The 24,577-nt window shown below is 44.5% G+C and overlaps 1 protein-coding gene and 1 non-coding gene across 2 annotated transcripts in view; both read left to right on the forward strand.

The window, feature by feature from the left end:
• The window catches only part of HAT1 (histone acetyltransferase 1), an 87,266-nt gene that overhangs the window by 21,132 nt on the left and 41,557 nt on the right, over positions 1-24,577 (forward strand). The window contains exon 4 of the mRNA XM_062187799.1: positions 20,000-20,120. Coding sequence (XP_062043783.1) covers positions 20,000-20,120 — 121 coding nt within the window. The remainder of the gene's footprint in view (positions 1-19,999; positions 20,121-24,577) is intronic.
• LOC133768502 (U6 spliceosomal RNA) lies at positions 19,428-19,536 on the forward strand. The gene has a single exon (XR_009866984.1). It is a non-coding gene; the product is annotated as a U6 spliceosomal RNA (small nuclear RNA).

A 24,577-nucleotide genomic window follows, 5' to 3' on the forward strand; every position in this document is an offset into this window, starting at 1 on the left:
GTGGGTAAAATTACCTCTTGCAGTGCCAGCATCCCATGTGGGTGCTGGTTTGAGTCCTGGCTGCTCCGCTTCTGATCCATCCCCTGCTAATGCACCTGGGAAAGCAACAGAAGTTGTCCCAAGTGCTTGGGCCCCTGCACCCCAAAAGAAGCTCCTGGCTCCTGGCTTTGGGTCAGCCCAGCTCCGGCTGTTGCAGCCATTTGAGGGAGTGAACCAGCAGATGGAAGAGATCTCTCTGCCTCTCTGTAATCTGCATTTCAAATAAATAAATAAATAAATAAATAAATCTTTATATCTCTCATATATATATATATATATGTATCTTTTATATATGTATAAAATAAGCTATGTCCTAGGAAATTGAGCATGGTTCTTTGATTTCCTGTACTTTCACTATATTATTAGAACATTACATTCCCATTTTCTTATTAAGTTGTTTTATTTTCCAAAAAATTTCTTATTTTCAGAAAGTTACTTGTATAAAGAACTCTATATTCTTTGCCTGAATTTTCCAGTTAACATTTAATCACCATTGCTTTAGTCATTCTCTCTTCTATTACAAATACAATGTCAAACCATTTGAGAGTTAGATTGCAAATAGATCTTGATCCATTACTCTTAAATCCTTCATTATGTGTTTTCTAAAAACAAACAAACAAAAAATAACATGATAGAATGATCAAACTCAAGAAATTTACTACTGGGGTTCAGTGTTATGGATTGCCACTACTGCATCCCATGTCAGAGTTCCAGTTGAGTATAGATTCATTTTGCAGAAGGCTTATTTCAGATTGGTTTGATTAGCTTCTTTGTGATTAGGTTCAGATAATGCGTATTTTTTTTTAGTTTTTATTTTTTTAAGATTTTTTTTTTTTGGCAGGCAGAGTGGATAGTGAGAGAGAGAGACAGAGAGAAAGGTCTTCCTTTTTGCCATTAGTTCACCCTCCAATGGCCGCTGCGGCTGGCGCATCGTGCTGATCCAAAGCCAGGAGCCAGGTGCTTCTCCTGGTGTCCCATGCGGGTACAGGGCCCAAGGACTTGGGCCATCCTCCACTGCCTTCCCAGGCCATAGCAGAGAGCTGGCCTGGAAGAGGGGCAACCGGGATGGAATCCGGCGCCCCGACGGGGACTAGAACCCGGTGTGCCGGCGCCACAAGGTGGAGGATTAGCCTGTTAAGCCACGGCGCCGGCCTATTTTTTTAAGATTTATTATTTTATGTATTTGAAAGACAGAGTTACAGAGAGACAGAGAAAGAGAGGTCTTCCATCCACTGGTTCACTCCCTAAATGGCCACACGACTGAAGCTGAGCTGATCCAAAGCTAGTAGTCAGGAACTTCTGAGTCTCTCACATGGGTGCGGGTTCCCAAGGACTTGGCCCATCCTCAGCTGCTTTCCTAGGTGCATTAGCAAGGAGCTGGATCAGAAGCGGAACAGCTGGGACTCAAACCAGTGCCCATATAGGATGCCAGTGTTGCAGGCCTGGGCTTTAACCCTCTGTGCCATAGCGCTGGCCCTAGATAATGCGTATTTTTGTGATAGCACTATAGGAGTTAGCACTTCTCTGTCCTCCCTGTATCACATTAAGAAGTCCCTGTCACCAGTTTGTCACCTTGTTCATTATGTTAACTTAGATTACTTAGTTTTGAGTAGTTTCGCAGGCTTCTCCACTATAATGTAAACATTTTTCTCTTTGTAATTTATAACTAATCTGTGGGAAGGTTCTTTGAGACTCAATGATACCATTTCCCATCAAACTTTCAGTCAGTAGTGTTAGCACCCATTATTGATTTTTGTCTGAATCAGTTTTTTTCTAAGATAATCATAAAATGGTGATTTTCTGACTGTTATACCTTCTACATTTATTAGTTGGCATTCTACTTTAAGGTAGTAAGGTACATCTCTTCTTCCCCTTAGAGGAGACTCAAGAATTCTATCTCTCTCTCTCTCTCTTTTTTTTTTTTTATGGAAAGTGAGAAGAAAAGCAAGATGTATTTTTTTAATAAATTTTTTTATTTGAAATGCATAGTGACACAGAGCGATATCTCCCATCTACTGGTTTACTCTCCAAATGGCTGCAATGGGCAGGGGCTGGGGCAAGCCAAAGCCAGGAGCCAGGAACTCCATCTGGGTCTCCCACATGGGTGGCAATGGCCCAAGTACTTGAGCCATCTTCTGTAGATAGCATGGTTTTTCACCCCAAAATAATTCAGTGTAAGTTTCTGGTAAGGATTATTTGTAAAACATAACCATGCCATTATCATACCCACAAAATTATTAAGTATTTAATATCTATAATCAAATATGTAGTCATGTTTAGATTTACATTTTTTAGTTTTGTTTTTTTTAATCCAGATAAAGTAAGTTCCTTATAGTAGTCAATTTACATGTTTCTTAAGTCTAAAAAATTTTAAATCCTTCTATAATCTTTTTTTTCCTGATCCCTGGTCCTATAGAAACCCCTAGTCTATCGTATCATTTATTTTATTTAAGGAATACAGACTTAATGCATTTCATAAGTACAACTTTAGGAATATAGTAATTCTTTCCATTATACCCACCCTCCCACCCACCAGCCTACCCCTCCTCCACCTCTCTCCCATTCCCAGTCCCATTCTCCACTAAGATCCATTTTGATTAAGTTTATACATAGAAGACCAACTCTATACTAGGTAGAATTCAACAATTTGCATGATAAACCCGAAAAAAAAAACTTCCTCAGCAGTCTGATATAAGAGCTGTTCAAAGTCATTGCATCTTGAAGTTAATTTCACTTTTTTTTTTTTTTAAGAAACTTAATTAAGTTTAATGAAGCACCCAAGAATGATAAATCTTTTGGGAGCACTTAGACATAGTTATGCTACAACTCTTTGAGGATAGAGGTCCTGCATGGGAAGTTAGTGCACTGTGACTCTTGTTAATATTTTTTTAAAGATTTATTTATTTGGCCGGTGCCACGGCTCAATAGGCTAATCCTCTGCCTGCGGCGCTGGCACATGGGTTCTAGTACCGGTCGGGGTGCCGGATTCTGTCCCGGTTGCCCCTCTTCCAGGCCAGCTCTCTGCTATGGCCCGGGAAGGTAGTGGAGGATGGCCCAGCTCCTTGGGTCCTGCACCTGCATGGGAGACCAGGAGAAGCACCTGGCTCCTGGCTTCGGATCAGTGTGGTGCGCTGGCCGCAGCAGCCATTGGAGGGTGAACCAATGGCAAAGAAAGACTTTTCTCTCTCTCTCTCTCTCTCTCTCTCTCTTTCTCACTGTCCACTCTGACTGTCAAAAAAAAAAAAAAATTTATTTGAAAGGTAGAAGCATACAGAGAGGCAGAGACAGAGGGAGAGGTCTTCCATCCACTGGTTCACTCCCCAGTTGACTACAGTGGTCAGAGCTGCGCTGATCCAAAGCCAGGGGCCAGGAGCTTCCTCCAAGTCTTCCCACACAGGAAGGACTTGGGCCATCTGCTACTGCTTTCCCAGGCCATACCAGATAGCTGGATGGGAAGTGGAGCAGCCAGGATTTGAGTTGGCGCACATATGGGATGCTGGCACTGCAGGCAACGGGTTTATCCGCTAACCCACAGCACCAGCCCCGACTCTTGTTAATTTAACAATTAACACTCTTAGTATGACGTCAGTGATCATCCGAGGCTCTTAACATGAGCTGCCTAGGCTATGGAAACCCTTTGACACTACAAACTCTGTTATTATTTAGACAAGTCCATAAGCAAAGTGAAAGTTCTCTTCTCCCCTCAGAAAAAAATACCTCCTCTTTTGATGACCGTTTCTTTCCACTGGGGTCTCACCCACAGAGATCCTTCATATATGACACTTTTGCCTTAGTGTCTTGGCTTTCCTTGTCTACAATGCTCTCATGGGCTTTTCAGCCAGACTAGAATGCCTGAAGGGTTGATTCTGAGGTCAGAGTGCTATTTAAAGTGATTGTCATTCTATGAGTCTGTTAGCTTATTGCCTCCCATGTTGGAGCATACACTCGTTTTAATTCTGTTATTACCAGATCCTTAATCCTATCCATATGATCACTTTAACACTTAAGATGGTATTTTTATCACCTAGCTTAAGAGGATTTGGGGCCCCATGGCAAGTTTTAAAACTGTACCCTTAGGCCAGCGCCGCGGCTCACTAGGCTAATCCTCCGCCTTGCGGCGCCGGCACACCGGGTTCTAGTCCCGGTTGGGGCACCGGATTCTGTCCCGGTTGCCCCTCTTCCAGGCCGGCTCTCTGCTGTGGCCCGGGAGTGCAGTGGAGGATGGCCCAAGTTCTTGGGCCCTGCACCCCATGGGAGACCAGGAGAAGCACCTGGCTCCTGCCATCGGATCAGCGCGGTGCGCCGGCTGCAGCGCGCTGGCCGCAGCGGCCATTGGAGGGTGAACCAACAGCAAAAGGAAGACCTTTCTCTCTGTCTCTCTCTCTCTCACTGTCCACTCTGTCAAAAAATTAAAAAAACAAAACAAAACAAAACAAAAAACTGTACCCTTAGAAGTAATATATGCAGAACGGTATAGTTTTATAGTTACAAACTTCATATACTTCATAATTACAACTTTAGGAACTTGATGATTCTTCCTATCATGCGCCCCCCACCCATACTCCTAACACCTCTTCCTTCTCCCTCTCTTATTCCCACTCTTATTTTTTACTGAGATCTATTTTCAGTTGACTTTATACACATATGTTTAACTCTATACTAAGTAAAGAGTTCAACAAATTCTATGTGAAAAAAAAAAAACTGTTCATCATTAGTCAAGGGCTATTCAAAGTCATTTCATCTTGAAGTGTTAATTTCACTTACATAGATTACCTTTTAGGTGCTCTTTTAGTTATCACAGATCAAGGAGAACATATAGTATTTGTCCTTTTGAGACTGGCTTATTTCACTATGATGTTTTCCAGATTCATCCATTTTGTTGCAAATAACAGGATTTCATTCTTTTTTTTTTTTTTTTTTTTTTTTTTTTCGGGCAGGCAGAGTGGATAGTGAGAGAGAGAGACAGAGAGAAAGGTCTTCCTTTTTGCCATTGGTTCACCCTCCAATGGCTGCTGCGGCCGGCGCATCGTGCTGATCCAAAGCCAGGAGCCAGGTGCTTCTCCTGGTCTCCCATGTGGGTGCAGGGCCGAAGGAGCTGGGCCATCCTCCACTGCCTTCCCGGGCCATAGCAGGGAGCTGGCCTGGAAGAGGGGCAACTGGGATAGAATCCGGCGCCCCAACCGGGGCTAGAACCCCGTGTGCTGGTGCTGCAAGGCTGAGGATTAGCCTGTTAAGCCTCGGTGCCGGCGAGGATTTCATTCTTTTTCTAACCACTGTGTGGTATTCCATGGTGTATAGATCCCATAATTTGTTTATCCAGTTTTTAGTTGACTGGCATTTGGGTTGATTTCACATCTTAGCTATTGTGAATTGAGCTGTAGTAAACATGGGGTACAGATAACTCTTTCATATGCTGATTTCATTTCCCTTGTGTAAATTCCCAAAATGGGGTGGCTGGGTCATATGGTCGATCTATATTCAGATTTCTGAGTTATCTCAGTATTGTCTTCCGCAGTGGCTGTGCTAGTTTACATGCCTACCAACAGTGGGTTAGGATACCTTTTCCCCACATCCTTCCCAGCTTCTGTTGTTTGTTGATTTCTATATGAAAGCCAGTCTGATGGGGGTTAGGTAAAACCAAATTGTGGTTTTTATTGATATTTCCCTGATGGCTAGTGATCCTGAGCATTTTTTCTATTGCCTTTTGGGTTTCCTCTTTTGAAAAATGCCTGTTTAAGTCCTTTGCCCATTTCTTACCTGGGTTGTTTGTTTTGTTGTTGTTGAGTTTCTTGTGCTCTTTATATATCCTAGTTATAAATCCTTTATCAGTTGCATAGCTTGCAAATAATTTCTCCCATTCTGTCAGTTGCCTCTTCACTTTGCTGAGCACTTCTTTTGCAGAGCAGAAGCTTCTCAATATGCTCTAATTCCGTTTGTCAATTTTGGGTTATATTGCCTGTGCCTCTAGGGTCTTTTCCAAGAAAGAACTCTTTCCCTGTTCAGTGTCTTGCAGGGCTTCCCCAATGTTGTTTAATAATTTGATGGTATTGGGTCATAGATTTAGTACTTTAATCCATTTTGAGTGGATTTTTGTGTGAGGTATAAGGTAGGGATCTTGCTTATTTCTTCTGCATGTGGACATCCAATTTTCCGCATACCATTTGTTGAAGATAGTGTCCTTGTTCTTACTCCAGGGATTAATTTTAGATTCTTTGTCAAATACAAGTTGATTGTATATGCTTGGATTGATTTCTGGCATCTCTATTCTTGTTCCATTGGTCTGTCCATCTTTTTTGTACCAATACTAGGCTGTTTTGATTATAACTGCCCTGTAGTATGTCTTTTTTTTTTTTCTTTTGACAGGCAGAGTGGACAGTGAGAGAGAGAGAGAGACAGAGAGAAAGGTCTTCCTTTGCCGTTGGTTCACCCTCCAGTGGCCGCCTTGGCTGGCGCGCTGCGGCCGGCGCACCGCGCTGATCCAAAGCCAGGAGCCAGGTGCTTCTCCTGGTCTCCCATGCGGGTGCAGGGCCCAAGGACTTGGGCCATCCTCCACTGCCTTCCCTGGCCACAGCAGAGAGCTGGCCTGGAAGAGGGGCAACCGGGACAGAATCCAGCACCCTGACCGGGAGTAGAACCCAGTGTACTGGTGCCGCAAGGTGGAGGATTAGCCTAGTGAGCCGCGGTGCCGGCCTCTGTAGTATGTCTTAAAATCTGGTATTATGATGTCTTGGCTTAGTTTTTGCTGAATAAGATTACTTTAGGTCTTTGGGGTTTCCTGGGTTTCCATATGAATTTCAGCATTGTTTTTTCTGTATCTGAGAAGAATGTCCTTGGATTTGATTTGAATCTGTAAATTGCTTTTAGTAGTATGAACATTTTGATGATATAGTTTCTTCCATTTCATGAACATGGAAGATTTTCCCATTTTGTTGGTGTGTGTTTTCTTTTTCTTTTTTTTAATGTTTTGTAATTCTCATCTTAGAGATCTTTGAAATCCTTGGTTAAATGTAATACAAAGTATTTGATATTTTTTCTACCTATTGTGAATGGGATTGATCTTAGAAGTTCTTTCTCATCTGTAGCATTGTCTGTGTTTACAAAAGGTATTGATTTTTGTGTGTTAATTTTATATCCTGCCACTTTACTAAACTCTTCTATGAGTTCCAATAGACTCTAAATGGAATCTTTTGGATCCCCTATATTAAGGGTCATGTCATTTGTAAATAGGGTTGGTTTGACTTCCTCCTTCCCAGTTTGTATCCCTTTAATTTCTTTTCCTTGCCTAATGGCGTTGGCTCAAACATCCAGGACTGTATTTTTTTTTTTTTTTTTGGACAGGCAGAGTTAGACAGAGAGAGAGACAAAGAGAAAGGTCTTCCTTCTGTTGGTTCATCCCCCAAATGGCTGCTGTGGCTGGCGCGCTGTGCTGATGCGAAGCCAGGAGCCAGGTGCTTCCTCCTGTGCAGTGGGCCATCCTCCACTGCCTTCCCGGGGCACAGCAGAGAGCTGGACTGGAAAAGGAGCAGTTGGGGCAGAATCCGGTGCCCCAACCGGGACTAGAACCCGGGGTGCCAGTGCCGCAGGCGGAAGATTAGCCTGGTGAGCTGTGGCACCAGTCTCCAGGACTGTATTGAACAGCACTGGTGAGAGTGGGCATCCTTGTCTTGTTCCAGATCTCAGTGGGAATGCTTCCAACTTTTCTCTTTTCAATAGGATGCTGGCTGTGGGTTTGTGATATATTGCCTTGATTGTGCTGAGACATGTTCCTTCTATACCCAATTTGCTTAAAGTTTTCATCATGAAAGGCTGTTGTATTTTATCAGATACTTTCTCTATATTGAGCTAATCATATGGTTTTTGTTCTTCAGTTTTTAATGTGATGTATCACATTGATTGATTTGTGAATGTTGAATCATCCCGCACACCAGGGAGAAATCCCACTTGGTCTGGGTAAATGATCTTTCTGATGTGTTGTTGGACTCAATTGCTTAGTATTTTGTTGAGAATTTTTACATCTGTGTTCTTCAGGGAAATTGACCTGTGGTACTCTTTCTCTGTTGCATCTTTTTCAGGCTTAGGAATTAAGGTGATTCTGGATTCATAGAAGGAGTTTGGGAAGATTCTCTCCCTTTCAGTTATTTTGAATAGCTTGAGAAAAATTGGAGTTAGTTCTTTAAATGTCTGGTGGAATTCAGCCGTAAAGCCATCTAGTCCTGGGCTTCTCTTTGATGGAATGGTCTTTATTACTGATTCAATTTCCATTTTGGTTATTGGTCTGTTTAGGTTTTCTGTGTCTTCATGGCTCAATTTAGGTAGGTTGTATGTGTCCCAGAATCTATCCATTTCTTCTAGGTTTCCCTATTAGTTAGCATACAACTGTTTGTAGTAATTTATGATGATTCTTTTCATTTTTGTGGTGTCTGTTGTTAACATTTCCTTTTTTCATCTCTAATTTTATTGATTTGGCTGTTCTCTCTTTTTTTTTTTTTTTCAGGTTAGTTGGGCCAGTGATGTGTCAATGTTGTTTATTTTTTTATTTTTTATTTTTTTTTATTTTTGACAGGCAGAGTGGACAGTGAAAGAGAGACAGAGAGAAAGGTCCTCCTTTTGCTGTTGGTTCACCCTTCAGTGGCCACCGCAGTAGGCACGCTGCGGCCAGCGCACTGCGCCGATCCAATGGCAGGAGCCAGGTGCTTCTCCTGGTCTCCCATGGGGTGCAGGGCCCAAGGACTTGGGCCATCCTCCACTGCACTCCCTGGCCAAAGCAGAGAGCTGGCCTGGAAGAGGGGCAACCAGGACAGGATCGGCACCCCGACCGGGACTAGAACCCAGTGTGCCGGCGCCGCAAGGCGGATATTGTTTATTTTTTTTTAAAAACCAGCTTTTCATTTCACTGATCTTTTGTGTTTTATTTTTGCTTCAATTTTGTTTATTCTCTAATGTTAATTATTTCCTTTTTAAAGATTTATTTATTTATTTGAAAGGCAGAGTTACATAGAGAGAGGAGAGGCAGAGAGAGAGAAAGGGGTCTTCCATCTGCTGGTTCACTCCCCAATTGGACGCAATGGTTGGAGCTGCGCCAATCTGAAGCCAGGAGCCAGGAGCTTCTTCTGGGTCTCCCATGTGGGTGCAGGGGCACAAGGACTTGGGCCATCTACTGCTTTTCCAGGCCATAGCTAGCTGGATTGGAAGTGGAGCAGCCGGGTCTTGAACTGGAGCCCATATGGGATGTTGGCATTTCAGGCCAGGGCATTAACCCACTGTGCCACAGCACTGGCCCCAAATGTTAATTGTTTCTTTTCTTCTACTAGTTTTGGGTTTGATTTGCTGTTGTTTCTCTAGGTCCTAGATATGCATTGATAGCAGATTTCTTTGGTGCCTTTCCAATTTCTTGTTGCAGTTACCTGTTGTTATAAACTTTCCTCTTAACACTGCTTTTGCTGTATCCCATAAACTTTGATATGTTGTATTGTAATCTTCATTCATTTGCAGAAATATTTTGGTGTCTCTTTTGCTTTCTTTAATGATCCACTGTTCATTCAGGAGCATGTTGTTCAGTCTTCATGTTTACATGTTTTAGAGTTGTTTTTTTTTTAAGATTTATTAATTTATTTGAAAGGCAAAGCTACAGAGAGAGAGAGAGAGATCTTCCATCCGCTGGTTCATTCCCCAAATGGCCACATGGGGCGGAGTTGAACCTATCTGAAACCAGGAGCCAGCAGCTTCTTCCTGTACTTGTGCCATCTTCTGCTTTCCCAGGCCATAGCCAAGAGCTGGATTGGAAGTGGAGCAGTCAGGAATCAAAGTAGCACCCATATGGGATGCTGGCACTGTAGGCAGCAGCTTTATCCAACACGCCACAGTGCTGTTAGAGATTCTTGAGTTGTTGATTTCCAGTTTCATTCCATTGCGGTCTGAGAAGATTCATGGTGTGATTTCAGCTTTTTTGAATTTGCTGAGACTTGCTTATGTCCTAGCCTGTGGTCTATCCTAGAGAAAGTTCCATGCACTGTTGAGAAAAATGTTTATTCTGTGACTGTAGGATGAAAGTTCTCTAGATATTCATTAGGTCCATTTGGTCTATAGTGTCAATTAACTTTGTTGCTTCATTGTTAATTTTCTGTCTGGTTATCCGTCCATTGCTGAAAGTGGAATATTGAAATCCCTCATTACTATTACATTTGAGTCTATGTCTCCCTTTAGATCCATTAGCATTTCTTTTAAATAACCAGATGTCCAGTAATTAGGTGCATATACATTTATGATAGTCATATCTTCCTGTTGAATTGTTCCCTTAATCATTACATAGTGCCCTTCTGTGTCTCTTTTAATATTTTTGTGTAAAGTCTATTTTGTCTGCTATTAGAGTGGCTGCACCAGCTCTTTTTTGGTTTCTGTTAGTGTGGAATATCTTTTTTCATCCTTTTACTTTCAGTCCTTGTGTATCTTTGTTGGTGAGTCGTGTTTTTTATAGGTAGCAAATAGATGGGTTTTGTTTTTCAGTCCATTCATCCATTCTGTGTCTTTTAACTGGAGAGTTGAGACCATTTACATTCAAGGGGACTATTGATAAGTAATGATTTGCCCTGCCATTTTCCCATAATTATTCCTATTGTTTTCTTTGGGTTTCCTTTGTACTTTTACTGGGAGATTTTTTGCCTTCACTTTTTTCATAGTGATGACCATGCTTCTGTGTTTCTGTGTGTGGCACATTCTTAAGCATCTTTTGCAGGGCTGGATGGGTGGTGACAAATTTTTAATTTCTGTTTGTTCGGGAAGTTCTTTATTTTACCTTAATTCATAAATTGAGAGCTTTGCAGGATATAGTATTCTGGGTTGTCAGTTTTTTTTCCTCTTAAGACTTAGAATGTATCTTGCCATTCTCTCCTAGGCTTTAGGGTTTCTGTTGAAAAGTTACCTGTGAGTCTAATTGGAGATCCTCTGAAAGTAATCTGGTGTTTCTCTCATGCACATTTGAGAATCTTTTTCTATGTTTTACTGTGGAGAGTTTGACTACAGTGTATCATGGTGAAGATCTTTTCTTGTCATATGTGTTAGGAGTTGTATGTGCTTCCCTGTCTTTCTCCAAATTAAGGAAGTTTTCTGTAATTATTTCACCAAAAACGCCTTCTAATCCATTCTCTTTTTTTACTCCTTCAGGAATTCCTAATACATGTATGTTGAGGGGTCATTTTATAGTATCCCATAAATCTCCAACACTGTTTTTTAGTTTTCTAATTTCTTTTTTTTTTTTCAGTTTGTAAAATTTCCAGAGATTTGTCTTCTAACTCAGATATTCTTTGTTCTGCCTCACTGAATCTGTTGTTAAATCTTTCCACCATATTTGTTTTTTTTTTTTAAGTTTTATTTATTTGAAAAGCAAAGTTACAAACAGAGGCAGAAAGAAAGAAGTCTTCTGTCCACTGATTCACTCTCCAGATGTCTACAATGACTGGAGCTGGGCCGATCCAAAGCTGGGAGCCAAGAGCTTCTTCTGGATCTCCCACACGGGTACAAGGGTGCAAGCATTTGGGCCATCTTCTTCTGCTTTCCCAGGCCATAGCAGAGAACTGCATTGGAAGTGGAGCAGCTGGGATTCGAACTGGCACCCATATGGGATGCTGGTGGTGCAGGTGGCGGCTTTTCCTGCTACTCCACAGTGCCGGCCCCTCCACCATATTTTTTTTATTTGTTCTATTGAATTCTTCATTTTCAATATTTTGTTTTGATATCTATAAAATCTCAATTTCGTGGGGTAACATTTTTCATTCGTATCATATGTGCATTTCTTTAGTTCGTGAATTTACTTCTGATTACTTCTAAGTATTCCTACAACCAATTTTTTGAATTCCATTTCTGGCATTTCTTCAAACTCTGTCTTCTTTCACATTCTAGTATTAAAGTGTTGTGTTCCTCTGAGGGTGTCCTGTTGTCTTCCTTATTCTTGTTTCTTGAATTGCTGCTTTTATTATTAGGCATTTGTGGTGATACTTGGTGGTTTTCTTTTTTTCCCCTGTGATTGCTTTTATCTTTGAATTACCCCTCTGTTGTTTAGTGAAGTGTCCACTCTATACCCAGAAGCATGTGCTGGGTGTGGTCGGGGTTCTCTTCAGTGCTCCAGGGTGAGGGGAGTGTCTAAGGTGACACTTGACTTGGGCATGGTAAATCTTTTTTTTTTTTTTTTAAATCATAGGGGTTTGTTCTGCTCTGTTGGCATATTCTCATGCTCCTCTCCTCAAAGGCACTAACTAGGCACTAGCCCCAGTGGGTAAATTTTTCATTTGCAGTGCCACAAGACTCACACAAAGTATGCATACAGTCCACCGTGTGAACATGGATCCTGCGGGAATGACTCTCACCAGGAACAGGCAGCCCGAGGATGTGCAGACACCCACAGTGGTTACCCAAAGTCTCAGTCACACCCTGTACCCTCCCACGCAGCCAGAGTGTTTTCACAGTCCCAGCACACTCCCAGAGTCACCAGGTGGCGCAGCTGTTGCATATGTCTAAAATGTTGCCCACCCTCTCTGCTAGTTACAGGACGCCGATGCCTAGTGGTCAGGGAGAGAGAAACATGCCCCCCTTTTTTTCCCTCTAGGTTGATAAGTATACTGTCCCCCACAGGGCTCCAAGCCAGACTTCTCCCAGGCTCTTCCCACAGCTTTATCACCAGTGGCTTGGGCTGCTGCAGTCTGGTCTCACCTCACTCCAAAGCTGGTGCTGAAGCTCTTGATGATGGGGTCCTGAGTTGTGCGCATCCACACCTTCCACGTAGGTCCACAGTGTCCCTCTAATTTTTGTGGAGTTTGCTGTTTTCTCCTCAACTCTTCCCTGAGACTGCACTCTATCCACTTTTTATTTTAACTGTCTTCTCCTATACTAGAGCAGTAAGCTCCCTCCCTATTCCACCATCTTGACTCTCCCTGCAGGATGTATTTTATAGGCAAAGGAAAAACACACACTGAAGAAAGAGTGTGATAAGGGTTTCATGAAGAGTGATGCCTCGATTTTTTTTTTAAGATTTATTTTATTTATTTGAGTTACAGAGAGGTAGAGAGAGAGAGATGTCTTCCATCCACAGGTTCACTCCCCAAATGGCCCCAATGGTCAGAGCTGAGCTGATCCAAAGCCAGGAGCCAGTAGCTTCCTCCATGTCTCTCACGTGGGTGTAGGGACCCAAGCAGTTGGGCCATCCTCCACTGCTTTCCAAGGCTCATTATTGGGTAGCTCAATTGGAAGCAGAGCAGCTGGGCTCGAACTGGCACCCACATGGGATGCCAGTGCTGCAGGCTGGGGCTTGAAGCTGCTGCGCCACAGTGCCAACCTCTCAAAAATTCTTTACTTCATTGGGTTATGATCTTTAAGTTATTCTGGATTTAACAAGTGGCCACCTTTCATTATTCTTGTTACTTATTTGTGAAGCAGAGAGACAAATGTAGAGAGAGAGAGTGAGACAGAGAGGTTGTCTACACCTCCCTCATTGCCTGAGAGTGGACAAGGCCTAGGCTGGAAATTCAATCTGTTTCTCCCACATGGCTGGAAGGAACCCAGTTGCTGGAGTGAGGAGCTAGGGATGGAAATTGAAACCAGGCACTCAAGTATGGGATGTGGATCTCTCTCTTCTTCTTCTTCTTCTTCTTTTTTTTTTTTAAAGATTTATTTAGTCATTTATTTGAACGAGTATAAAGAGAGATCTTCCATCTCCTGGTTCACTTCCCAGATGGCTGCAACAGCTAAGGCTGAACCAGGCCAAAGCCAGGGGCCTCATCCAGGCCTCTCCCAAACACTTAAGCCATCTTCCACTTCATTTCCCAGGCCACTAGCCTGGATCTGGATCGGAAGTGGAGAAGCTGGGACATGGACCAATGCCCATATGGGATGTTGGCATCCCAGGTGGCAGCTTTACCCACTATGCCACAATGCTGGTTGCAAGGGACATGGGTATCTTAACCAATGTCTTAACCACTAGGCAGAATACCCTCTACTGTCTACTTTTTGAAACACTTGAGTCCTTTGGATATGTCCTTATCATTTTGAGGACACTTTACTTCCTGCTACACTAAGATGTTCCAAGTTCATCTTGTACTGTCGTTCCTTTTTGTAAAGATGTATTTATTTATTTGAAAGGCAGAGTGATACAGAGAGGGGAGGAAGGAAGAAGAGGGAGAGAGAGAGAAAGAGAAAGAGAGAGAGAGAGGTCTTCTATTTGGTTTATCCCCAAATCCCTACAAAAGCCAGAACTGGGCTGGGAGCCTGGAGCTCCGTCCAAGTCTCCTACATGGAGGGCAGGAATCCAAGTATGTGAGCCATCATCTGCTGCCTTCCTGGGTACATTAGGAGGAAGCTAGATAAGAAGCTAAGGAACCAGCATTCTGAATTGGGTTTTGGGCATCTCAAGCAGTGACTTAACCTGTTGTGCCACGATGCCCACACCTTGTAGTTCCAGAGTTAGTCATTTTTGCAGGGAATCCTGGTTTGTTGTAGTTTGCGAAAGTATTCAGACACAGTTAACATTTAAAATATTTGCCTTCATGTTTTTTTTTTCTTATGCGTTATTTTAACATCATTTTAATTTAATGTGTTTTTGAAGTTGATAAATGTCTCTTCATGGAAAAATTTCTGAGACTTTCTCATTATTTTTTAAAAGTTTCATTTATTTTTACTTACTTAAAAGACAGAGAGACAGAGACAGAGTTAGAGAGCTCTTCCATCTACTGATTGATTCTCCAAATGTTCCCAACAGCCAGAACTTGGCCAGGCTGAAGTCAGGAACTCAGCTCAGGTCTCACATGTGGGTGGCAGGGACCCACATGTTTGAATCATCACCCACTGCCTCTCAGGATGTGAATTAGCAGGAAGCTGGAATCAGCAGTAGTGCTGGGACTGGAACCCAGGCGCTCTGATATGTGATGTGAGTAACTCAAACAGCATCCTAACCACTGTACCAAAGAGTGGCTCTAGGGACCAGTGCTGTGATGTAGCCGGTAAAGCCCTCTGCCTGCAGTTCCATCATCTCATATGGGCGCCAGTTCAAGTCCTGGCTGCTCCACTTGTGATCCGGCTCTCTTCTGTGGCCTGGGAAAGCAGTAGAAGATGACCCAAATCCTTGCGCCCCTGCACCCACGTGGGAGACCTGGAAGAAGCTCCAGGCTCCTGGCTTTGTATCAGGTCAGCTCCGGCCATTGCAGCTAATTTGTGGAGTGAACCAGTGGATGGAAGACCTCCCTCCCTCATTCTCCCCGCCCCCTTTCTCTCTCTCTCTGCCTCTCTGTAACTCTGCCTTTCAATTAAATAAATAAATCTTTAAAAGTTGCCGTAAATTTTTCATTCATATATGAGGATACTTCATAAAAATTCCCAGGGACTAGGCATTCAACTTAGCAGGTAGTGTGCCTCCCTTAGGGGTGAGTGTTCAGTGCACCTACTGATGCTGCTCAGGATACCTGTATCGCACATGAGAGTGCCAGATTTCAAGTTCCACCTCTGCTTCTGTTTCCAGTTTTCCACTTAAGCACACCAAGGAAGGCAGTAGGCTATGGCTCAAGTGATTATGTTCCTACTACCCACTAGATTGACTTTATGGCTCTCAAGCATTTGGGTAGTGAACTAGTAGACAAGATAGATTCTCCTCTCTGCTGTTGCTCAAATATATAAGAAATTTCTTGGAAAAATATAATCAAGAGTATGAGCTTATTTTGCCACAAAAAGTTTTTGGTGCAAAAATTTTTATTCATGAACTGGGAAGTCAGTGTTATGCAAAAACTATGTATGGACTTTGAAATTGTGTTAACACCAGAATAAACTCATACATTTACTTTGTTTCTCTGAATTCTAAAGTATCCTTATTACCACATTAGACTTTTTAAAATTTTTAAATGTTGATAGTTAAATTTTGTTCTATAGAGATTTATGCCAAAATTTCAGCCTCCCCATATATTTTTTTAAGGATTTATTTATTTGAAAGGCAGAGTTACAGAGAACCAGAGAGAGAGAGGCCTTCCTTCTGCTGTTTCACTCCCCAAATGGCTGCAACAGCTGGAGCTGGGCTGATCCAAAGGCAGGAGCCAGGAGCCTCCTCTGGGTCTCCCATGCAGGTGTAGGGGCCCAAGGGTTTGGGCCATCTTCTACTGCTTTCTCAGGCCGCAATAGAGAGCTGGACCTGAAAAGGCGCAGCCGGGACCCAAACTGGTGCCCATATGAGATGAGGTACTGCAGGCAGCGGGCTTTACCTGCTACACCACATCACCCACTCCAGCTTTCCATATTTGAAACATTGTAAATGTTGTAAAAATGAAAAATATTTTTTTTGGAATTTTATCTAAGAGGATAGTTACTCTTCTTTTTACTACAAAAAAAAAAAATCTTTTTCTATGATAATAATGTGTAGTGCATAAGATCTGTTTTTACAGATGCTTTGTCCAAACAGCGTTTTTGCACATTCACTTGTCTGTTTTGCATGATGTCATTGAGAGTGGTGTACTTGCACACCTTTTCTAAGATAGACAGGTGACAGTTGCATAATTGCCATAACCCTGTACCTTATGACCCAAGCATGAAATTGATCTTGATCCTGGTATCATTGAACACCTTTCTTTTGCGTGTAATTTTCAGAGTCTTTGGAATGGGTGTGCTTACATTTTGTCTCAGAAATCTAGACGGAAATCTGGAAATGACATTGTATCTTTTAAAAGTCAAAAGATAAAAAGCAGCTTTATTGAGATATAATTGTGTACCATACAACTCACTTATTAAAAGTTTATGGTTTGGGGCCGGCACCATGGCTCACTTGGTTAATCCTCCGCTTGTGGCACCAGCATCCCATTTGGGTATGGGTTCTAGTCCCGGTTGCTCCTCTTCCAGTCCAGCTCTCTGCTGTGGCCCGGGAAGGCAGTGGAGGATGGCCCAAGTGCTTGGGCCCCTGCACCTGCATGGGAGACCAGGAAGAAGCACCTGGCTCCTGGCTTCGGATCAGTGCAGTGCTGGCTGTTGCAGCCATTTGGGAACAATGGAAGGAAGACCTTTCTCTCTGTCTCTCTCTCTCTCTCTCTCACTGTCTATAACTCTACCTGTCAAATAAAAAATTAATAAATAAATAAAGTTTATGGTTCAGGGGCAAGCGCTGTGGTGCAGTGGGTTAACACCCTGGCCTGAAGCGCCAGCATCCCATATGGGAGCCGTTTCGAGTCCCGGCTGCTCGTCTTCTGATCCAGCTCTCTTCTGTGGCCTGGGAAAGCAGTAGAAGATGGCTCAAGTCCTTAGGCCTCTGCACCCATGTGGGAGACCCGGAGGAGCTCCTGGCTTCAGATCGACACAGCACCAGCCATTGCTGCTAATTGGGGGGTGAACCATCAGATGGAAGACCTTTCTCTCTCTCTCTCTGCCTCTCCTCTCTGTTTTATTCTGACTTTCAAATAAATAAATCTTTTTAAAAAAAGTTTATGGTTCAGTAGTGTTTGTTATATTCCAAATTTGTGCAGTCATTTACCACAGTCAGTTTTAGTACATGTACTTCATTCCTGTCCCAAACTCCATAATTAATTAGCAGTTATTCCTCTTCCCTCTGTCTGACTCTTTCTAGTCTTAGGCAGTCACTAATTGATTTTCTGTCTCTATAGATTTACCTATTTTGAATATTTGGGATTCACTTTTTAGAAGATTCTTGGAGCTAGAAAAGGAAATAGCAAGACATAGATGTAATGGTAGATGGCAGGGAGCAGGATTGGAAAAAATTAGTAGGAGCTCCAGAGTTTTCTCTTAGTTCTTAGAGGAGTTTAACTGCAGTTAGCTAGATATTATCATTGCTTTCAGCAGCTTTGTATGTTGGTGACAGACTGGTGTGATAAGTTGGAGGGATTAGTTTAAAACTAGGTCTTAGCTGCTTCTCTGCCAAGAGCATAGTTAGTTTACTACTACATGTCTCATTTGAAATGCCTTCTAGTAACAGTAATTGTAGCAGCATTTGTAGCAGTGGTGGTAATGTTTAACATTTACTGAGTATTTATACAATGTGCTAGTGGATACTGTAAGTGATTTAGGTAAATTAACTTACTCATGTAGACCAAACATTTTTTTCAATTGTTTTCAGGGTAGGTATTGTGGCACAGTGGGTTAGGCTGCCACTTTGGATTCTTGCATCCTATATTAGAGTGCCTGGTTCGAGTCCTGGCTCCTCTGCTTCCAATCCAGCTTCCTACTAATGTATCCTAAGAAGTAGCAGATGATAGCTCAAGTATTTGTGTCCCTGCCATTCAGGAAGGAGATCCAGATGGAGTTCTGGGCTCTTGGCTTATAGGCATTTGGGATTGAATCAGCTGATGGAAGATTGATCTCTCTTCTCTCACTCTGCCTTTCAAGTAAATGAAAATAAGACATTTTAATTTTTAAATATTTATTTAATTATTTGAAAGAGTTACAGAGAGAAAGTGAGAGTCAGAGAGAGATCTTCCATCCACTGGTATACTTCCCAGATGGCCACAACGGCTGGGACTGGGCCAGGCCAACGCTGAGAATCAGGAGCTTCTTCTAGGTCTCCCCTGTGGGTGACAGGGACCAACCACTTGAGCCATCTTCTACTGCTTTCCCAGGCCATTAGCATGGAGCTGGATCAGAAGAGGAACAGCCAGGACATGAACCAGTAGCCATATGGGATGTCAGCATTACAGGTGGCTTAACCTGCTACACCACAATACCGGGACCAAGATAAAACTTTTTTTTTTAAAGATTTAGTTTATTTATTTGAAAGACAGAGTTACAGAGAGAGGTAGAGACAGAGAGAGAGGTCTTCCTTCCGCTGGTTCACTCCCCAGATGGCTTCAATGGCCAGAGCTGCACTGATCCAAGGCCAGGAGCCAGGAGCTTCTTCTGGGTCTGCCACTTGGGTGCAGGGGCCCAAGGACTCGGGCCTTCCTCCACTGCTATCCCAGGCCATAGCAGAGAGCTGGATTGGAAGAGGAGTGGCTGGGACTAGAACCGGTGCCCATATAGGATGCCAGGGCTTTAACCCGCTGCACCACAGCCCCGGCCCCAAAAATAAAACATTTTTTAAAAAATTATTTGTTTTCATTTTATTTGAAAGGCAGAGAGAGACAAACAGAGTCTTCCATCATTTAGTTCACTCCTCAGATGCCCTTAGGGCTGGGCAGGCTGAAGCCTGGAGTCCAGAACTCAAGCCAGGCCTCCCATGTGGGTGGCAGGAACACAGGTACTTAAGCCAACATCTGCTGCCTCCCAGGGTGTGCATCAGTATGAAGCTGGATCAGAAGCAGAACTGGGACTCGTACCAAGCAGTCTGCTAGGGGATAGAGATGTCCCAAGTGGCATCTTAGCCAATGAACCAAGTATCTGCCCCTAAAACATTTAAGTTAGGCACCCTTGTTCTGTGTATTTTAGTGCTTGCTTTGACAGCACATATACTTAAAGATTGGAATGATACAGAGAAGATTAGCATGGCCCCTGTGCAAGGAAGACACAGAGATTCTATTTTTTTTTTTTTTTTTTTTAAGATTTTGTTTATAGTTAGGGAGAGGCAGAAAGGTCTTTGATCTTTTGGTTCACTTCCCAAGTGGCCGCAGTGGCTGGAGCTGGGCCGATCAGGAGCTTCTTCCTGGTGTCCTAAGCAGGTGCAGGGGCCCAAGCAATGGCCCATCTTCCAGTGCTATCCCAGGCTATAAACATAGAGCTGGATCAGAAGAGGTGTAGCCAGAATACGAACCTGCATCCATATAGAATGCCGGCACCACAGGTGAAGGCTCAGCCTACTATGCCATAGTACCAGCCCCATGCAGATTCTATATTATGGAGGAAAACTGAAGTCCAGTTTTCTTGCAAATTTTTTTCCTTTTTCTAAAAAAATTGTTTAAAATCTTGAAACTACTTATGAAGATAAATTTGTTTAGATATGCAGGTTAATGCTTTTTAATGACTTTGCAGAAATTGATTTTGATTATTGTTTTTGTTTCAGTGAAACTGCTTTTGGTTACAAGGGACTGAAGATCTTATTATACTATATTGCTGGTAGCCTGTCAACAATGTTCCGTGTTGAATATGCATCTAAAGTAGATGAGAACTTTGACTGTGTGGAGGTAAGGACAGAATACACTTATTTTTAACTATGTTTTCCAGTTGAGTTTAGACAGGTTTTAAAATTTAAAGGTCTGGGCCGGTGCCGTGGCTCAATAGGCTAATCCTCCGCCTTGCGGCGCCGGCACACCTGGTTCTAGTCCTGGTCAGGGCACCAGATTCTGTCCCGGTTGCCCCTCTTCCAGGCCAGCTCTCTGCTATGGCCCGGGAGTGCAGTGGAGGATGGCCCAAGTCCTTGGGCCCTGCACCGCATGGGAGACCAGGAGAAGCACCTGGCTCCTGCCTTCAGATCAGCGCGGTGCACCGACCGCAGCGGCCATTGGAGGGTGAACCAACAGCAAAAGGAAGACCATTCTCTCTGTCTCTCTGTCTCACTGTCTACTCTGGCTGTCAAAAAAAAAAAAAAAAAAAAAATTTAAAGGTCTGAGGGAAGACAGAATCTGATATATAGCAGTTTTTTTAAAAAAATTATTTATTTATTTATTTGGCAGAGTTAGACAGAGAGACAGAGAGAGAGGTCTTTCATCCGTTGGTTCACTCCCCAGATGGCTGCAAAGTCTGGGGCTGGGCCAGGCCAAACTAGGATCCAGGAAGCTCTCAGGGTCTACCATGTAGCTGCAGAGGCCAAGCACTTAGGCCATCTTTTGCTGTTTTCCCAGAGCATTAGCAGGGAGCGGGAGCTAGATTGGAAGAGGAACAGCCAGGACTCAAACCAACGCCATATGGATTGCTGGCGTCATGGGTGGCAGCTTAACCCACTGTGCCACAGTGCTGGCCTCTACATAGCAGTTTTTTTTTTTTTTTTTTTTTAAGATTTATTTATTTATTTAAAAGACAGAGTTACAGAGAGGCAGAGAGAGAGATAAAGAGGTCTTCTATTCGCTGGTTCACTCCCTAATTGGCCGCAATAGCCGGAGCTGTGCCATTCCGAAGCCAGGAACCAGGAGCTTCGTTAGGGTCTCCCACGCAGGTGCAGGGGCCCAAGGACCTGGACCATCTTCCAGTGCTTTCCCAGGCCAGAGGAGAGAGCTGGATAGGAAGTAGAGCAGCAGGGACTCAAACCGGCGCCCGTATGGGATGCTGGCTCTGCAGGCTGTGGCTTTACCTGCTACACCACAGCGCCAGCCCATATATAGCACTTTTAAAATCACATATTTGGAGCTGGTGTCATGGTGTAGTGGGTAAAGGTATTCCCATCCCCTGTGGGCATCATTTCAAGTCCTGACTATTTCAGTTCCAATCCCGCTCCCTGCTAATGGCTTGGGAGGGCAATGGAAGATGCCCCAAGTGCTTGGGCCCCTGCACCGTCGTGGGAGACCCTGAAGAAGCTCCTGGATCCTGACTTCGGCCTGGCCCGGCCCTGGCTGTTGTGGTCAATGGGGAGTGAACCAGCAGATGTAAAACCTCTCTTTCTTCTCTCCCTCTCTATAACTCTCTGCCTTTTAAATAAATAAAATAAATCTTTTTTTTTTTTTTTTTTTTTTTTTTGACAGGCAGAGTGGACAGTGAGAGAGAGACAGAGAGAAAGGTCTTCCTTTTGCCGTTGGTTCACCCTCCAATGGCCGCCGCGGTAGTGCGCTGCGGCCGGCGCACCGCGCTGTTCCGATGGCAGGAGCCAGGTACTTCTCCTGGTCTCCCATGGGGTGCAGAGCCCAAACACTTGGGCCATCCTCCACTGCACTCCCTGGCCACAGCAGAGAGCTGGCCTGGAAGAGGGGCAACCGGGACAGGATCGGTGCCCCGACCGGGACTAGAACCCGGTGTGCCGGCGCCGCAAGGCGGAGGATTAGCCTGTTGAGCCGCGGCGCCGGCCCAAAATAAATCATTTTTAAAAATCATATATTCAGGGGCTGGCGGTGTGTCATAGCAGATAAAGCCACTGTCTGCAATGCCAGCATTCCATGTGGGTGCCAGTTTATGTCTTGGCTGCTCCGTCTCCAGTCCAACTCCCTGATGGCCTGGGAGAGGCAGAGAAAGATGGCCCAAGTATTTGGGACCTGGCACCCCACCCACATGGGAGACCTGGAAGAAGCTCCTGGCTTTAGCCTGGCCTAGCCCTGGCCACTTCGGCCATCTAGGGAGTGAAACAGCAGATAGAAGATATCTCTGTCTCTCTGTGTTTCTTTTTCCCTCTCCCTCGCTCTAGCCCCATCTTTCTCTGTAACTCTTTCAAAAAATAACTCACATTTAAAGTCTTTAGTTGTCACGGTGTTTGCCTCCCTATCATTTCAGTTAACCCTGTAATCGTGATCCTTAGTTTGTTGTTTCCTGGGCGGACCCTCTTCCTAAAAATCTTCACTTTTTTTTTTGTTAATATTTATTTGACAAATAGGAATTTAGGGACACACCTCCCAGCTGTTTGTTCACTCCCTCAGTGCAGGGTCTTAGTCCACCCGTACAGGATGGACTGGGTCCAAGGAAAGGTAAGTGCGCCGCTCCCCCATTCCCCAGCCTTCCTTGTTCCCGGAGACAATGAGACGCAGCGGGGAGCCAAGTCAAGTAGGGACTCATTTACTTTGCTCGGAACAGAGCCTTTTAAAACACAAAACTGCAGAGTCATTGGGGCAGGGCTAAGGACCAACCAATCACTTAAACGGTCATTTTATGGGGCGATTTTTACAGGACTAGCCACATGTCTATATACACGTCATCAGTTCTCATCACTTCCCCTGATGTTGCACAGCCAGTCAGCCTTAGTGACAAACAACTTTGAGTTTTGCCCATCTTACTTCCTCTGGGCGCCAAATTCTTTGCCCCTCTTGCAGGGCCTGCTGGAGAGGAGGCTGCCGGCATCATCATTGGCAGCCTGGTCCCTCTCCATCTGGTTCCCAATGGTCCTCTTGCTGGGGGGCTGTGGCAGCCGCGCAAGCTGCTCCAGGATCCACTCCCCCTCCTTGTGCGACAGCAGTTTGTTCATGGCCGGCCTTGGGCACAGCAGCATCATGGCGGCAGCTGTGCACACGCTGCAGCTCACAGTCCCACTCCTCCAACGCCTGCAGGCTGTAGATGAAGTCCTCCTGTAGGCGCTGCAGCCGGCCCTGCACCTCCTGGAGCTAGGCGCTCTTCATGTTGACCCCTCCTTAGCGCCGCCCGGTCCGGGGGTCGGAGCCGCTACCCCCCCCCCCCCCCCCGCGGTGCCGCTGTCTGCTATGGTGGTGGCTGGGGCCATGTCGTGCACCAGGCCCCTCCCTGCGCCGCCATCTGCGGGATACCCGCCGACTGGCTCCGTGGGCCCTGGCTCAGGTTAGTTCGTGGGCTCGGCTCTGCTCCGCGCAGCTCGGGCGGGGTGCCCGGTGGCAGCTGCGCGTGCGGAGCCCCCGGGCCTGGCCTGGCCGTGGCATGGCCGCGCTCATGCCCCGCACCTCAGTGCCCAGAATGCCCCTGGGCTGGGCAAGGCCAAAACTCAGGAGCCAGAAATCAACTTAGTCTCCCAGGTGGATAGCAGGAACCCAATCACTGGAGCCATCACTGCTGCCTCCTAGCGTCCTCATTATCAGAAATCTGAAGTCAGGAGCTAGAGCCAAGTAGTGTACTCAGGCACTCCGATACAAGACGTGGATGTCTTAATACTGCCTCTTGACCACTATGCCCTTCCCCAGAATTGTACTTTTCTTATCAGAGTTGCCTTTACCAACTGAAAAAAAATTCATTATTTATTTATTTATTTTCAAAGATTTGTTTTTATTTATTTGAAAGACAGAATCACAGAGGAAAAAACACACAGAGATCTTTCATCCAATAATTCATTCCACAAATGGCCACAACAGCCAGTGCTGTGCCAGGCTGAAGCTAGGAGCACAGAGCTTCTTCTGGAACTCCCACATGGGTTGCAGGAGTCCTAGTACTTGGGTCATTTTCCACTGCTTTCACAGGTGCATTAGCAGGGAGCCAGATCAGAAGTGGAGGGGTCTGGTTTTGAACTGGCACCCATTTGGGATACCAGCATCATAGGCTTTGGCTTAACCCTTTATGCCACAATGCCAGCCTTTATTTATTTTGTATTTTAAAAGTTTGTTATTTCAAAAGCAGAGTAACAGAGCTGGGGAGAAGTCGAGAGATTGCCCATCCACTGATTCACTCCCCAAATGTCTGTAACAGCCACAGACCCCAGGTCGAAGCCAGGAGCCAGGAACTCCATCCTGATCTCTTATATGAGTGGCAGGAGCCTAAGTATTTTGCCATTTGCTGCCTTCCTGGTCGCTTCAGCAGGAAGCTGACTTGGAGGCGGAGAAGCAGGGACTTGAGCCAGCACTCCAAGATGCAGTGCAGGCATCGCAATCTATGGTTTAATCAGCAACAAAACGCTAGCCTCACAGGTTTTCATTTATTCTCATTTTCTATTTGAAAGTGAGTAAAAGAGACAAGATAGACATCTTCCATCTGCCAGCTTACTCCCCAAATGTCCCCAGCAGCCAGGACTGGGTCAGGCTGAAGCCAGAGCCCAGAACTCCATGCAAAT

Source organism: Lepus europaeus, chromosome 1 (assembly GCF_033115175.1).
Source record: "Lepus europaeus isolate LE1 chromosome 1, mLepTim1.pri, whole genome shotgun sequence".
In the NCBI taxonomy this organism is placed as follows: domain Eukaryota; kingdom Metazoa; phylum Chordata; class Mammalia; order Lagomorpha; family Leporidae; genus Lepus; species Lepus europaeus.